The sequence below is a fragment of the Mycteria americana genome, chromosome 7 (assembly GCF_035582795.1).
Source record: "Mycteria americana isolate JAX WOST 10 ecotype Jacksonville Zoo and Gardens chromosome 7, USCA_MyAme_1.0, whole genome shotgun sequence".
Classification (NCBI taxonomy): Eukaryota; Metazoa; Chordata; class Aves; order Ciconiiformes; family Ciconiidae; genus Mycteria; species Mycteria americana.
In genome coordinates, this window is record NC_134371.1 from 9,450,387 (window position 1) to 9,463,222 (window position 12,836).

General features: G+C 43.1%; 2 protein-coding genes across 2 annotated transcripts in view; both read left to right on the top strand.

The window, feature by feature from the left end:
- Positions 1 to 8: 8 nt before the first annotated feature.
- Positions 9 to 5,143, top strand: NDUFB5 (NADH:ubiquinone oxidoreductase subunit B5). The gene is made up of 6 exons (XM_075506934.1): positions 9 to 204; positions 975 to 1,063; positions 1,993 to 2,059; positions 2,830 to 2,891; positions 3,937 to 4,043; positions 4,899 to 5,143. Exons 1-6 carry the CDS (start codon positions 78 to 80, stop codon positions 5,017 to 5,019), a joined length of 573 nt encoding a protein of 190 aa, XP_075363049.1. The 5' UTR covers positions 9 to 77; the 3' UTR covers positions 5,020 to 5,143.
- A 4,199-nt stretch (positions 5,144 to 9,342) lies between these two features.
- Positions 9,343 to 12,836, top strand: part of USP13 (ubiquitin specific peptidase 13) — a 54,869-nt gene continuing 51,375 nt past the window's right edge. Inside the window, exon 1 of the mRNA XM_075506935.1 lies at positions 9,343 to 9,586. Coding sequence (XP_075363050.1) covers positions 9,434 to 9,586 — 153 coding nt within the window. The 5' untranslated portion in view covers positions 9,343 to 9,433. The remainder of the gene's footprint in view (positions 9,587 to 12,836) is intronic.

Sequence of the window (12,836 nt, forward strand, 5' to 3'; positions counted from 1 at the left end):
TCAACATGGCGGCTGCCTAGCTTCACCCCGCCGCGGAAAGTGGCGCTGTCGGTCCCACCCCCGTGCCAGTTCCAGCTATGGCGGCCATGAGCCTGCTGCTCCGGGCAGCGGCTGCCTGGGGAGCTCGGCGGGCGGCGAGCGGCGCGGCGGGCGGCGCTCGCCTCCCCTGGATCGCCGGGGCCGCCCGCCTCCCCGGCATCGTCGGTAGGGCCTCGGTGGCGGGAACGAGGGGGACGGGTGTGCCAGGGGCGAGGTGACCTTGGGGGGGTGGAGGAGAGGCGTCCTCCTGAGGAGAGGGGCGCGGGAGGCCGCGGGGCCGCCGCCTCAGGGAGATTCGCCCGCCGCCTCAGGGAGGCTTGCCCGCCGCGGCCGGTGCGAGGCGGGGGCCGCGTCTCGGCGGCACAGCGGGCGCGGGGCGGGTGCCTCCGGCTCGGGGCGGTCGCTGGGCTCGGGCCTTTCCCCGCTACCTTGGCTGTGGGGCTGGGGCAGAAGGCGGAGCTGGGCGGCGGTAATTACAGGCTGCTGCGGCTCTTCCTTGGCCGAGCAGGTGTAGGAAACCCATTCGACGCGCAGGAAAATCCCTCGAGGGGTGCAACGTGTATCTGCACTCCTCTGAGAAATTACATTTCTTGGGTAGAACATGGATCAAAACTGGCGGCAGGCCAAACTTCCTAATATACTAATCTGTGAATTTACTTGGCCCTGTATAATGACATTCAATGATTTATTTGTTGGGACTTACAGGTAGAACTATAACTACGTCTAAAGTCAGAAAAAAAATAGGTTCATTCTGGCAAAACAGGCAATTAGTTCAGGCAGGCTTTTAGGGACATTGATATCCTCTAGAAAACCAGCTCGTAACTACTCAGCCACTGCTGTGTGCTGCCTTTTTTTTCCCCCACATGTGTTGTTGACCTTATCCTGGCACAAGCACCAAAGGGAAAAAAAACATAATACTTTGGTTCCATTTTCAGCTCCTGTACGACATAGCAGCAGCCATGGGAAGAGAATGTTTATTATCAAGGCAACAAGTTTTTATGATACTCGATTTCTGAACTTGTTGGTGAGTTAGAAACAAATTTATTACATTCAGTATAACACATCCCTTGCAAATGGTGTAGGGGTGTCTAAAATACAATTTTCTCTATTGTTTACATGACAGCATCTAAAATGTGGTTGGCACTATTCACATAAACAAGAGATTCCAGTCCTCCTCCTAAAGAATTTTTTGTCATATGTTGTAAAATCAGGGTCAGCTGAAGTAAAAAGATTGGCTAAATGGCAAAGATTGTGATAGGTACTCAAATTAATACTGTAGTAGCATTCTTAAATTATGTGTCTGTGTTCATATATGCGTAACCTACAAATGCTTTCCACTCCATCCTCCTTTTTAAAATGTATTAGGTTACTCTCCTACAGGGTTTGCCTTCAGTTACCTAAACCACTAATACCAGAGATTAGACTGAGGAAGCCTGACCTGAGTTCAACCCCTAAAAAGCTAGGTTTCGGGTAAAGCCTATTATGAGGGCTAACAGCCAACTTGATACAACTCCCTTCGTGTGATCAGGCTTCCTTTATCTGCCTTCCACAGTTACCAAAGCCAGCAGTGGTTGTATTTATGTTGGATTATATTGCACTGGTGTTAGTGCCTCATTACAGTTAAATGCTGAAGCCAGTCATCACAAGATGCTGAGATGGCATTCAGGGGAAGCGTTACTGTCTCCTTCTGCAGAGACTGACCTCTCCGGGAGGTTGAAAGCTGAACTAAATAGGCTCATGGACTGACACAGCATCGCTGTTTCTGTATTCTAGTTTGGTAATTAACTCATTCTAAGCAGCAATATGTCTTTATGTACAACATCCCTATCTAACCTGTGAATGCAAATCTAAGAATTACTGGCTGTTACATCATTTTCAGACTAACCTCATCTAAATTTTGTCAGGCTTCTGAGTTTCCCATACTGTTTCTTTTTCTTTTTATGCCCTATACAGAGATTCTATATATTTCTGACAGGAATACCAGTGGCACTATTCATAACATATGTCAACATCTTCATTGGTGAGTACTCTGTCATGACTAAGCTAAGTACACAGTCAAAATTATTAAATGGAAACTAAGCATGCTGGATAGAAAAAAGAGGTCTTTTAAGACTTGCTCTTTGGAAGACCATGAAATAGGCCTAACAGTTACAGTAATATTGTGTAAGTACATAGACGATGTTCCCAGTATTTTTATTTTTCTGTAGTTGTTGCTTTTTTAAAAAAGCTTTCCACATTTTTAAAAATGGAAAAATTCCATCTTTTGACAGTCTTTCAAACATTAGTGAGGTTTAGTGAACAGTTCTGTATTCAAATGAGAAGCTGGTATTACCTTGTTTTACATACCTCTTTAAGAAGGCTGCATACATTGCAACTCTTGCTTTTTATGTAGCAAAAAAGCCAAAATTCTGCTTGGCAATACGTGTTTTAAATCTACTATTGTAATAATATGGAATTAATTTAATAGAGAAGTTAGGAAAAATCCATGCTTTCAGCTCATATACTTTAAAGGGCATTTTTGTGGACTTGATCTTAGTTATTTCTTCTGTATAGCTGCTAATTTCACCCTTTTGTTCTGTGGCTTAAAGTCTATGAGCTAGATACATGCAGTGTAAAGTGTCTGGAAAAATTACAAGTCCAATTTTTCTGAATAGAGCTCAGATTGAGGGATTAAGTACTCTCCATGTGAAATAATGACCTTTTCTTAATGTGAAAGGCAGAATATAAGGTACTTTAAAAAAAAAAAAAACAACCTTGTATGAAACATTCCTCTCCTCCTTTCCTTGTCAGGTGAAGCTGAACTTGCAGAGATTCCCGAAGGTTACGTTCCAGAGTACTGGGAATACTACAAAGTGAGTGTAACATATAAAAGGGTGGCATGTTATGGACAGCCTTCCCCTTGATGATACTTTTGGGAGTAAAATGTGTGGAGTATGATAATGAGGATGGCCATATCCCTGCCATTAGGTATCAGTGTAGCAGAACTTGAATTGTGCAGTTACGGTTTTGGTAAACTTGCTTTTTTTTTCAGCTTTATGGAACATGCATGTTGCTGTAGGAAATCTGTTTATTGACACAAGTAGATGCAAAAAATCTGTAACTTAGTGCAAGTAAACTGCTGAAGCTATATGCCAAGAATTCTTTTATAACATTCCTAAATAGTAAGAACAGTCTTCCGTTCTCTTTATTTTTAGCATGCAGTCTTTGTCTTTGTGTCTTGCTCTGGAACTACATCAACTTAAGATACTGGAGTTTAAAGTGACATTACTTTTGTATTGTTTGCTAGTGTTGTTTCAAAGTCCATTATCACACCTGCTTTTATATCTAGAATTGAAGATTTTTGTAGTCAGAAACTCAAGGTTATACTTTTTTCATTTAATTCATATTTTCCTAACATTAGTCCCTGGCTTCTTGCTGCAAGCACTTTCTTGGTTTTGATAGGAAGTAATTGAATTTAGCAATACTATTATGACTGTTTCAACTCATTTAGACTTTTGTTCCTAGTGAAATGACCTCTATGTGGAAGCAAAACTTTAAAATGTTACTGATTACGGTAAGAGGTTTGGAGTCCATTTCTGTGATTACAGTGGCAGTTTAAGGAACTTTATGCCAACAGAAAGGAAGTAAATCACGTCTTCTATTAACTTTTAATTTTGTTACAGAATAGTAGTCTGCAGGTTATCTTGGCTTTAAAAATGGCAAAAGAAATACAGGTTTTTAGGGTTCTGATCTTAAAAATAGTTGAGCATGTTTTTAACTTTACTATTGTGGTTTGAATGGCCACACCCATAGTGTTGATGACATGTTTTCAGGACTGGGAACATGCAAAATGATTTAGTTATGATGACATTTCTACTTGGAAATTGCATGAATAATGTCTGCTTTTATATTTTCCAGCACCCTATAAGTCGCTGGATAGCTCGTTACTTCCTTGACCCCCCTGAAAAGAACTATGAGAAAGAGATGGCTTTGCTTGATGTTGAAGCGAAGAAAACTGAACTGAGGTATGTTACATAGCTGAGGGTTTTAAAATACTGATAACATACTGTAGTTGACTCTTTTACCTTGCTTAACAAACAGCATTGGATGCTGACATAACGAGTTTACTCATGTATTACTTGACCCTGAGGCCTTGCTGCACTGGCTGGTGGCAAAGGTGAAGTTCCGGTATCTGTAGTCCCTGCCTTCTCAGTATTAAGATTACCAGAACTGGAACAATCCAAGGGCAGTCTTGTAAAACAAGAGCGTCCCTTCAAAACAGTTCATATTTATAAAGGATATAGCTCTGTCTTCCTGAGTCAGGAAATGAACAGCTCTTTTTGCCTCTGCTAATGCTTATCACTTAATTGAGCAGCTAAATGATGGTTTACAGGACTGGTCATGTTCCTTGTTGCTGTTGAAGATTTTGTGGGCAGCAATGACATCCTTGTACTGAGTTTATTCTGTACTTACTCAGAGTAAACTGTGGTGGTAGAAGAAATTCTGAGTACCACAAACTGTTGCTATTGGGACCAAGACAGCATAGCTCCTTCTACTATCACATTTACTTCTGATTTTCTTGCTCCTATTTATTTTTAGTTGAAAGCTGTATGAAAACTGTCTAGCCCCTTACTAGGCAAGAACCTGTGACAGAACTCCTGCAAGTATTTTTAGTACTCTTTTGTGAGATGACTTGCTGAAAAAAATAGAGACAGAAGGATGTTTTAGTTGAACCTTCATATTTTGGCATTACCTATGTTTCAGTAGTATTTATAAACCATGGAAGCTAAACTCATTGCTGTTGTCAGTAATGATGTTAAACATTGTATGATCAAAACCATAAACTTCATGTTTAGTGTGTCTGTTGCTCATTTTTTTAGGCTGATGGAGTTGGAGGCACGCAGACTGATGAGACACAGGGGAGATGGACCTTGGTATCATTATGAAACACCTGATAAAAATCTTATTGACAATTCTATGAAATCCACGCCTGACAATTAAACAATTTTTAAGACAGTATGCATGGTCTTAAATGCATACCGACAAATTGTGACTGAGCTATGTAATATACATCCTGCTGTTTACCGATGGAAATTAATAAAAACAATGTTTGTGTTGATTCTGATAATTTGAGAGAAACTGTGTGGCAGTTAAGCTCGTATAGCTGTTCAGGTTGTTAATCAGAGAAAATGCCTTATGTCAGTTACCAACAATTATGCCTTTTCTCCAGAACATCAATGTAGAACGGGCTTTGTGACCTAATATATGTGAAAGAAGTTGGTAATATTAGTCTTCATCATGTGATTTCTAGTATTTAAAGTTTTAAATGAAAGGTACAGGAAACTGTAAGGCTTTTTTCTTTCACAATGCCTTGTGTCAGATAATTTGTGGACGATGAACTAAGTAAGAAAAATACCTTCAGATCTTTGGAATATTACGATTATATCTACTTTAGACAAATACTTTCTTTCTCATTACTTGTAGTCACGCTCATCTCTCACTATTTTTTCCCAACTTGCCTGTTGTTCAACATCTGTTGTCATTTTCTCTGCATTACGTCAAAAGTTTCTCTTTAAGTATCTGTTAATACCTTTCATCCCTAATAGTGTCAGACATGCTGCTTCTTCACTAGTTTTGTCACCAGTTTTAAACTTTTTTCCTCTTGTGTATGTGTAATTTATGCTTGTCTGCTCTTTCATTTTCTTCAGTCTCTCCTCCTATACAGTCTGTGTCTATAAAAGACTTCTTAAAGAGACTCTTCAAAAAAACCCCCAACAATATAAAAAAAAAAAAAAACAAACCCCCAGAAAACCCCAAAGATGACTGACTTCTGTGCATCTTTCAGAACTGGACACTTCTCTGTGTAGATCATCCAAAAACTGGTCTTTCTAGAACATCTTCCTACATTGTTCTGCTGGGGTGGGGGTTTTTTTGCTTGTTTTTTTAATGATTTGTTCTCAAATGAAGTTTAAAAGCATAACGGGTACTTTTGCTATGATATATGCTTCCTATTGTACATGGTAATAGATCTAAAACAGAACCACACATTCCTGTGTGGCAGAACAGACCTTCACTGATGAAAACACAGTCAGTGCTCAGTAATACGTTAGTATTTCGGAAAACTTACTGAGAGGTACCTAACATTGTCACATAATTTTCATGTTTTTTATATATATATCTAGTGACATGGAGAAGTGCATGCCAAGTAGTTGTGGGGAGGACAGTCTTTAAAATTCATTTTAGCAAGGCTTTGGTTTTATGACCTCAGATATCTGCCTTTCAGAAGGCAGAATTAAGACAGAAGTGCTTGCCTAGACCTATGACTATCTATACTGTCAGATGTAGGAGTAGAAAGCAAGGGAAAAGTTCTTAAACGTTTAAAAGTGCATGTTGCATGTACATTCACATTTTAGTGATTTTAGGGGGTGCGAAGTCTTTCATGTTCTCTTGAAAATATCACAAAGTTCCTAGGCTAAAGTCTATGCTCTGTCATGTAAAGCTTCTCATGAGTAGGAAGAATCTAAGTGGACAAATATTAAACTAAGTATTTTCCTAGTAACTGCTGTATATCTAACATTTTTAGCAATAGTTATTGATCCTGGTGTTTGCTTTCTACTTCCTGTAACAGGCTTGGTAAGATGAAGAAGGGAAAAACAGGAAACTGCTTAATGAAGGTTGTTATGAAAGGATTGCTAGATGTCTGAAGAGCAAGGACCAAGCCAGGGAGAATGGTATAGGTTGACATTAGTTAATGGCTTTTATGGATCATCTTATGACTGCTGGGTGAACAGATACCATCTTCTGCTGTGTGATTACACAGCTTTTAGTACCCAAAAAGGTTAAGTTTTGACAGCAAAATCTCAAGATGAAAACTTTAAACTTTATACTCCCAATGCGTTTAAAGTAGAGAGGCCACATAAGCGGTTCTGGAGGTGAAAAGGATAAACGTTTCTCATAGCATTCAGGATAACTCAAAGGCTTCTTTTCCAGAGTGAACTGGAATTAAAAAAGCAAAGCCAAAGAGTTTATGTAAAAAAACAAGTGGAAATGTGCCATCCAACCGTTATTAACCAAGAACAAATTAAGAAACACATAAGGCGAATAAGGCAAGTTGCACCTGAGGACATCCACACACGTACCTGCCATGCATTTTCAGAACTGTGCAGCTATTTTTCTACACCACTTCTGACAACTACGTATGGAATCTAGAGGGTACTCTCTTTATTTGGCAGACTTTTGCCACTAGAGGGATGTGTTTCCTCAGGTTCTACTGGCCATGGCATTCCTCTGGTTTTAATTCCCTTAAGAGAGTGATGGAAAGTGCCTCTTACAGTTTGTGACCCTAAACTATCTGTCCATATTCAAAATTCCCACTTTTTTAAGGAAATAAGCTAAAGTCCTTTAGTAACCCCTGATCATCTTGTGGTTTCAAACTGTTAAAAGACATAATGAATTTCTTTCTTTACATTAAGCAACACTGCACAGACTGTTTTAAGCAAGAACCGCCTTGTTTGCTGTTTCCTAGCACTGCCAAATATTAGCAAGATTCTGATTTGTTTTGTATCAGGCTTTGTATCAGTGCTTTGATTTGTCATTTTTGTTTGAGTCAATCTTTCAGGTTAGACAGCTTGTATGTCTTATTATGGCTCTCATTGTTTATACGTGCTGAGTAAATCAGAGGCCATTAAAAAAGCATGAAGCCTTCTCAGGCAAAATAAATGTCTGGTCACACTATTAATTTGTGGTTTTTATCCAGCATCCAACGATGCTCACAAATCTTTGATGTAACGTCTGTTCTTGAGTAAGTCTAAAGCCATTTCATTGACATCAGATTCTGCCCTCGCTATTTTACATTGTTCCCAACACTTGATTTTTTGCTAGAAAAATTGCTGAGAACAGACTGCACTGGTCTGCTCACTCTCACAGCCTGTTTCTTCATAGCTGGATACAAACTTACTTTTCAATTCTGTTGAGATTTTACTAGAACTACCTTTTGAAACTTAATTTTTGAGGAAAAAGGTGGTTCTAGCAAATCTAGCACATCACCTGCTTGGAAGTGATTGATGAATCCTTGGATATAATGTGGACTACAGGTGGAAGGCTATTTGTCTACATTATATGTCTTCATTTTAAATGGATCAGTTATTTCTTTAATCCTGCTGCTGTCAGGCATATGCAATAATTAGCAGATATTGCTTGAAAAAAACCAATATTTCAGTATTTTTTTCCTACAAAGTTACTTCACTCTATTCTTCCTTCCCCTAACAGTATTCTTTCGAAGTGAAAAGCAAAGAGAAACGCAGCAAATGCCAAAAGAGGTCATTTTAAGCTAAAGGTACTGTCTCTCAAGACATGAAATCTGGTTTTGGCTACTGGCACTGCCACAGGCTTCCTAGGGCATCTCGGGCTGGGCATTCCCGCTCTGTATCCCAGCAGCTCGTCCCTCCATACCAACCTACCTCGCTTGCCCTGGCACGTTACGAACCGCTAAGGCCGGGGCCGACCGGGCTGCGCCGACGGACACCACCGTCAGCACCGTGTATAGCCGGACCGTGACAGACTCACTCGTACAGGCTGGGAGACATCTGTACCCAACGGGCACTGCACCGCAGTTAATTATAGGTTAGCGACTTCGCAGTCAAAAGTCTTATTTGAGGCACGTGAAGTTACTAAATCCTTGCAGCTGAGAATTTATATATATATATATAGTATTTAATTGCTTAAAAAATAAATAGAAGAGCCGGTACTAGCGTATTACTAGTCAAAGGGGAAGCTGCTCTGAGCTGCACATGGAGACCAGGAGAGGAAGCCCCCATCCTCCCCTCATGGAAATGAAGGTTGTCTGGTAAAACGCGTGAACAAGCGTGCGCGGTCCTTTCCCCCCCGCCCGTAAGCACACCCCCGCGGAGGGAGCGCAGCGACCCGGCCGCGCAGGGCCGCCCGACCCCTCCGGCTCCCCCGGGTGCCGGCCGCGGGGCCTCGGCGGGGAAGCGGGGCGGCCGCGCGACGCCGGCTGCCACCTAACGGTCGCCCGTGGCTCGCGCGCGGGGCGGGAATCACCTCAGCAGAGCGGCCCCGCCGCCCCGGAGCCTGCGGCCGCCCCCGCTGGCACCTCTCGGCGCCCGCCGCCGAGGGACGGACGGAGGCCGCGGGGGGCCGCCGGGCGCGGCCCGCCCCCGCCGCCCTGCCCCTCCCTCCCGCCCTCGCCGGGACCCCCGAGTGCCGCTGCAGCTGGTGCCGCTCCCGCTGCCATTGGATTAAAAATAGCATCTTCCCTCCCCCTCCCTTCCCTCGGGCCCGGCTCCCGCCGCCGCCGCTGCCGCCGCCGCGTCCTGCCCCGGGCCCGGCTGCCCTCCGTCTTCATTGCCCTCGCATTGCCCGCTCGCCGTCGGCCGGCCGGCCGGAGAGAGGGAGCATGCAGCGGGCCGCGCTTTTCAGCGGCGGCGATGCGCAGATGGCCGCCGGGGACCTGGGCGAGCTGCTCGTCCCCTACATGCCCACGATCCGGGTGCCCAAGTCAGGGGACCGGGTCTACAAGACGGAGTGTGCCTTCTCCTACGACTCGCCTGTGAGTGCAGCGAAGCCGCCCCCGGCTGCCTCCGCTCCCCCTCCCCGCCGCGGGCTGCCGGCCTGCCCTCAGCCGGCGCCCTGCGGCAAACCCGCCCCTCCTGCGGCCCCTTCCCCGCTCCCCGCTGCACCCCCCCCGCTCCGAGGGCAGCCCTTCGCCCTCTCCCCGGACCGCTGCTTCCCCCTCAGGCTTCAAAATCTCCCGCATCTCCTCCTTTGCTAGCTCGCCTGCCTCCACCTGCCGTGGCTTTCTCTGCAGCCAGGTTTCCCCTCGCCCTCCCCGCCCGGGCTGCAGTGCCTCCTCCGCCACGCGTGGGGGTCGCGGCGGGTTGGGGGCCCTGCCCCGTGCCCCCGCAGTGCGCGGCCGGTGCGCGGTCTGCTGCGGTCCGGGTTCCTCACGGCAAATTGCTGCCGGCTCGAACGCAGTAGCGGTGTTCGTTCGTTCGTTTATTTGTTTTTCTCCTTCAGGCGGTCTGAACTGGTGGCTTAGACACGGGAGTTTTGCGGGTTTGGGGAAACTTTCCTGCCTGCTGGGAAATGGGCTCTGGCTGTCCGAGGTCTTGCCCGCTCGCTCCCGGGAGCCCTTATTTTTACTTTCACACTGAGGTAGTAAAGGGCAGTAGCTGGCCTTCTCATTTGCATATTTTGGCTAGCAGATGCCAATCGTTTTGCTTTCCTATTGTCTGGGTGCTCTTTCTCCTTTTTAAAATCTTCAGAGAAAGCTTCAAAAGTAGAGGCTCAACCTGAAAATCAGTGTGAAAGTCCTCCTGAAACACTTTCTTTCCCAGGGTTTCAGTTACGTCAGTGGACTTCAACGAACTTGCAGTATTTCCCCGCTAGCTAGTTTAGTTTGCTGTTAAATGAATGTCTGATGGACAGTAAACTTTCTATGGTGTTATAGCTGTCTTGCATAACATCCACAAGCTCCACAGATTGCATGTGTTCAGTGGCAGATTTGGGGCCTAACTCATTTTTAGCTTTGCTGATAATACTGAAAGCTTTCATAAATAGTAATGGTCGATGCTATGTAAGAAACAGGTGCTTAGAAATTATACTTTTTAAATGGAGCTGAAATTTTATTAAAAGTTGCTTCTCTACATGAAGCTGAAGTTTCCCAGAGGTGATTGAGGACTGTATATTGATATTGTAGTCAATGACAGCAATCAAAAGGAAGCTCAGGGTTTACGTTACAGAATATTCAATGAAAGATACATTTCAGACAGATTTTTGAATTCTTTATCCCCCTCTCTTTGATAATTCCTTCTAATACAGAAAATCAAAATTGGTTTTAAAGGTGACTCAGCTGTCTGGTGTTCATCATGTCTTGTTGAACAGAGGTTATTTTTACCCACACTCTTCAGATCTCAAGTGTCACCCAGCAGCCCTGACTGTACCAGGAGGCGGTCTGATTAAAACTGTCAAATGAGACTCTACTGCAGAGGCGCTAATTGCATTTCATACTTAATAAGGTTTTTGGGGGGGGAATCAATGTACTGCAATCTTTACTTCAAACTTCTGCTCGGGTGAACATGTGGTTGATGTTTTTAGTAACACTTTCAGGCTTCTTCGACTTTATGGTTTGTAAAAAGTTTCTGTTAACCAGTAGGAAGGGATATTAAATACCGCTACAAATTAAAAAAACAACCAATCACCACCACTCCCAACACGCCTCAAGTAAACACAGCAAAAGCTGTGTTCAGCAAAACAATATGTTTGAACAAAACATTTGAGCAAAACTTGAATTAACTAACAGAAGGTATGTATAAAAATAGCAAAAGGAGTTGGAATCACCATGTGTGATTTTTTTTTTTTTTTTTTTTACCCCCCCCCCCCCCCCCCCCCCCCCTTCCCTGAAATGTTTCATCCTTTTGACTTTATTGGGAAGCGATTTCAGACTTTGGAAAATGTTGCCCTCCATTGATAAAGCTTTTTGTTTAAGTTGCATTACAGGTACTCACTGGGCAAAAGGCTTGACTGAACCTGTGCAGTACCATTAAAAATAACACTAGTCTTAGTTTCTGTTGTTTTCCATGGCTTTTCAGGCCATACCACTCCTCAGCTCAGCTGGGCAAAAGACTTATCTCAGATTTTGTTTCTTATTCGCATGTAATCTAACAGATACTTGGATATTGTTTCTAGGGTGACAGTTCTAAAGGGCAAATGCGTGCTTTCTTGGGTAAAACACTGTCATTTACAAATTGAAAATAGCAAAGCTATGTTTTTAACAGTCTTTCAGAAGGAAAGTGAAAGGATACAGTTGGGTTGTTACCTTGGCTAAAGGGAGATATGTATCTCTGTATGCTTTGTATTAGGTTGGTTGAGTGACTTATTTTCTTAGGTTAGCTATGTATGACCTAAGCGAGCCTCTTCCTATTGAGCTGTCTGCCTCTTTTTGAAATAAGATACAGAGGTTCATTGGTTGTTTTGTTATAATATTAAAGCAAATGATTGATGTTAAAAAACATGTTCTTGGTTTTATTATCCACGGTAAAATTCCAGATTACACTTTCTATGGGGGAGGTGGTTCTTTTGTAAGCTTATTTCTCAGTATTTCCTCACATCTTCTCATTTTGCCATTTTAAATACACTCCTTGTTACAGGTCTAACTTCAGCATGTCTCCGTTTGGAGTCAACTCAATGCAAGATGTTTTGTTCTGTCACTTTTCTTCAACACCAGATCTTATTTCAGTAGTTTCTTTCATTAACACCGTAAGACTGTCTCTCAAGCTCTACCCTTCTTTTTTTCTTTCTTCTTCAAAGAAGTGAATTTCCTGAGTATTTGTCTGTATCTTTTGAAGTGACGTACCTGGTCACACAGCGGCTTTATACTCAAGTTTCTTTAGCTATACTAATTTTATGTTATTACTTTCCCTGTAAGGAAGTAGTGTGATCTTTAAAATACATTAAACACCATCAGACCTATGAGTATTAGGTACAAAGTATTGTTATTATAGAGAAAGATTACACAGCAATTTTGAAAAGGACCAAGAAGGGCGAGATGGTCGAAACCAGAGCTGTTCATGTCGGGGAGCCAAAGAAAATGAGGTACTGAGTGTGAGTGACTCCATCTTTTACTTCCAGTTGTCCAAAGTTTAACGTGGCTGTGAGACCTGGCTTTTGCAGATCTGTTTGTCACACTGTCAGTTGTGTCCTCTTGTCCAGATTTAAGTGGTGGAGTGTCACTGGAGATTCATGTTACAGGCAGCTTCACTGATTGTTCTTAAAATTGGTTGACTCACTGTTCCCTTTCC

Bases quoted from the DNA above. Each gene is read 5' to 3' on its own strand.
- NDUFB5 (XM_075506934.1), top strand. From the start codon at position 78: ATGGCGGCCATGAGCCTGCTGCTCCGGGCAGCGGCTGCCTGGGGAGCT. The intron at 2,892-3,936 runs GTGAGTGTAACA...TATATTTTCCAG, and splicing joins AGTACTGGGAATACTACAAA to CACCCTATAAGTCGCTGGAT. The intron at 4,044-4,898 runs GTATGTTACATA...TCATTTTTTTAG, and splicing joins GCGAAGAAAACTGAACTGAG to GCTGATGGAGTTGGAGGCAC.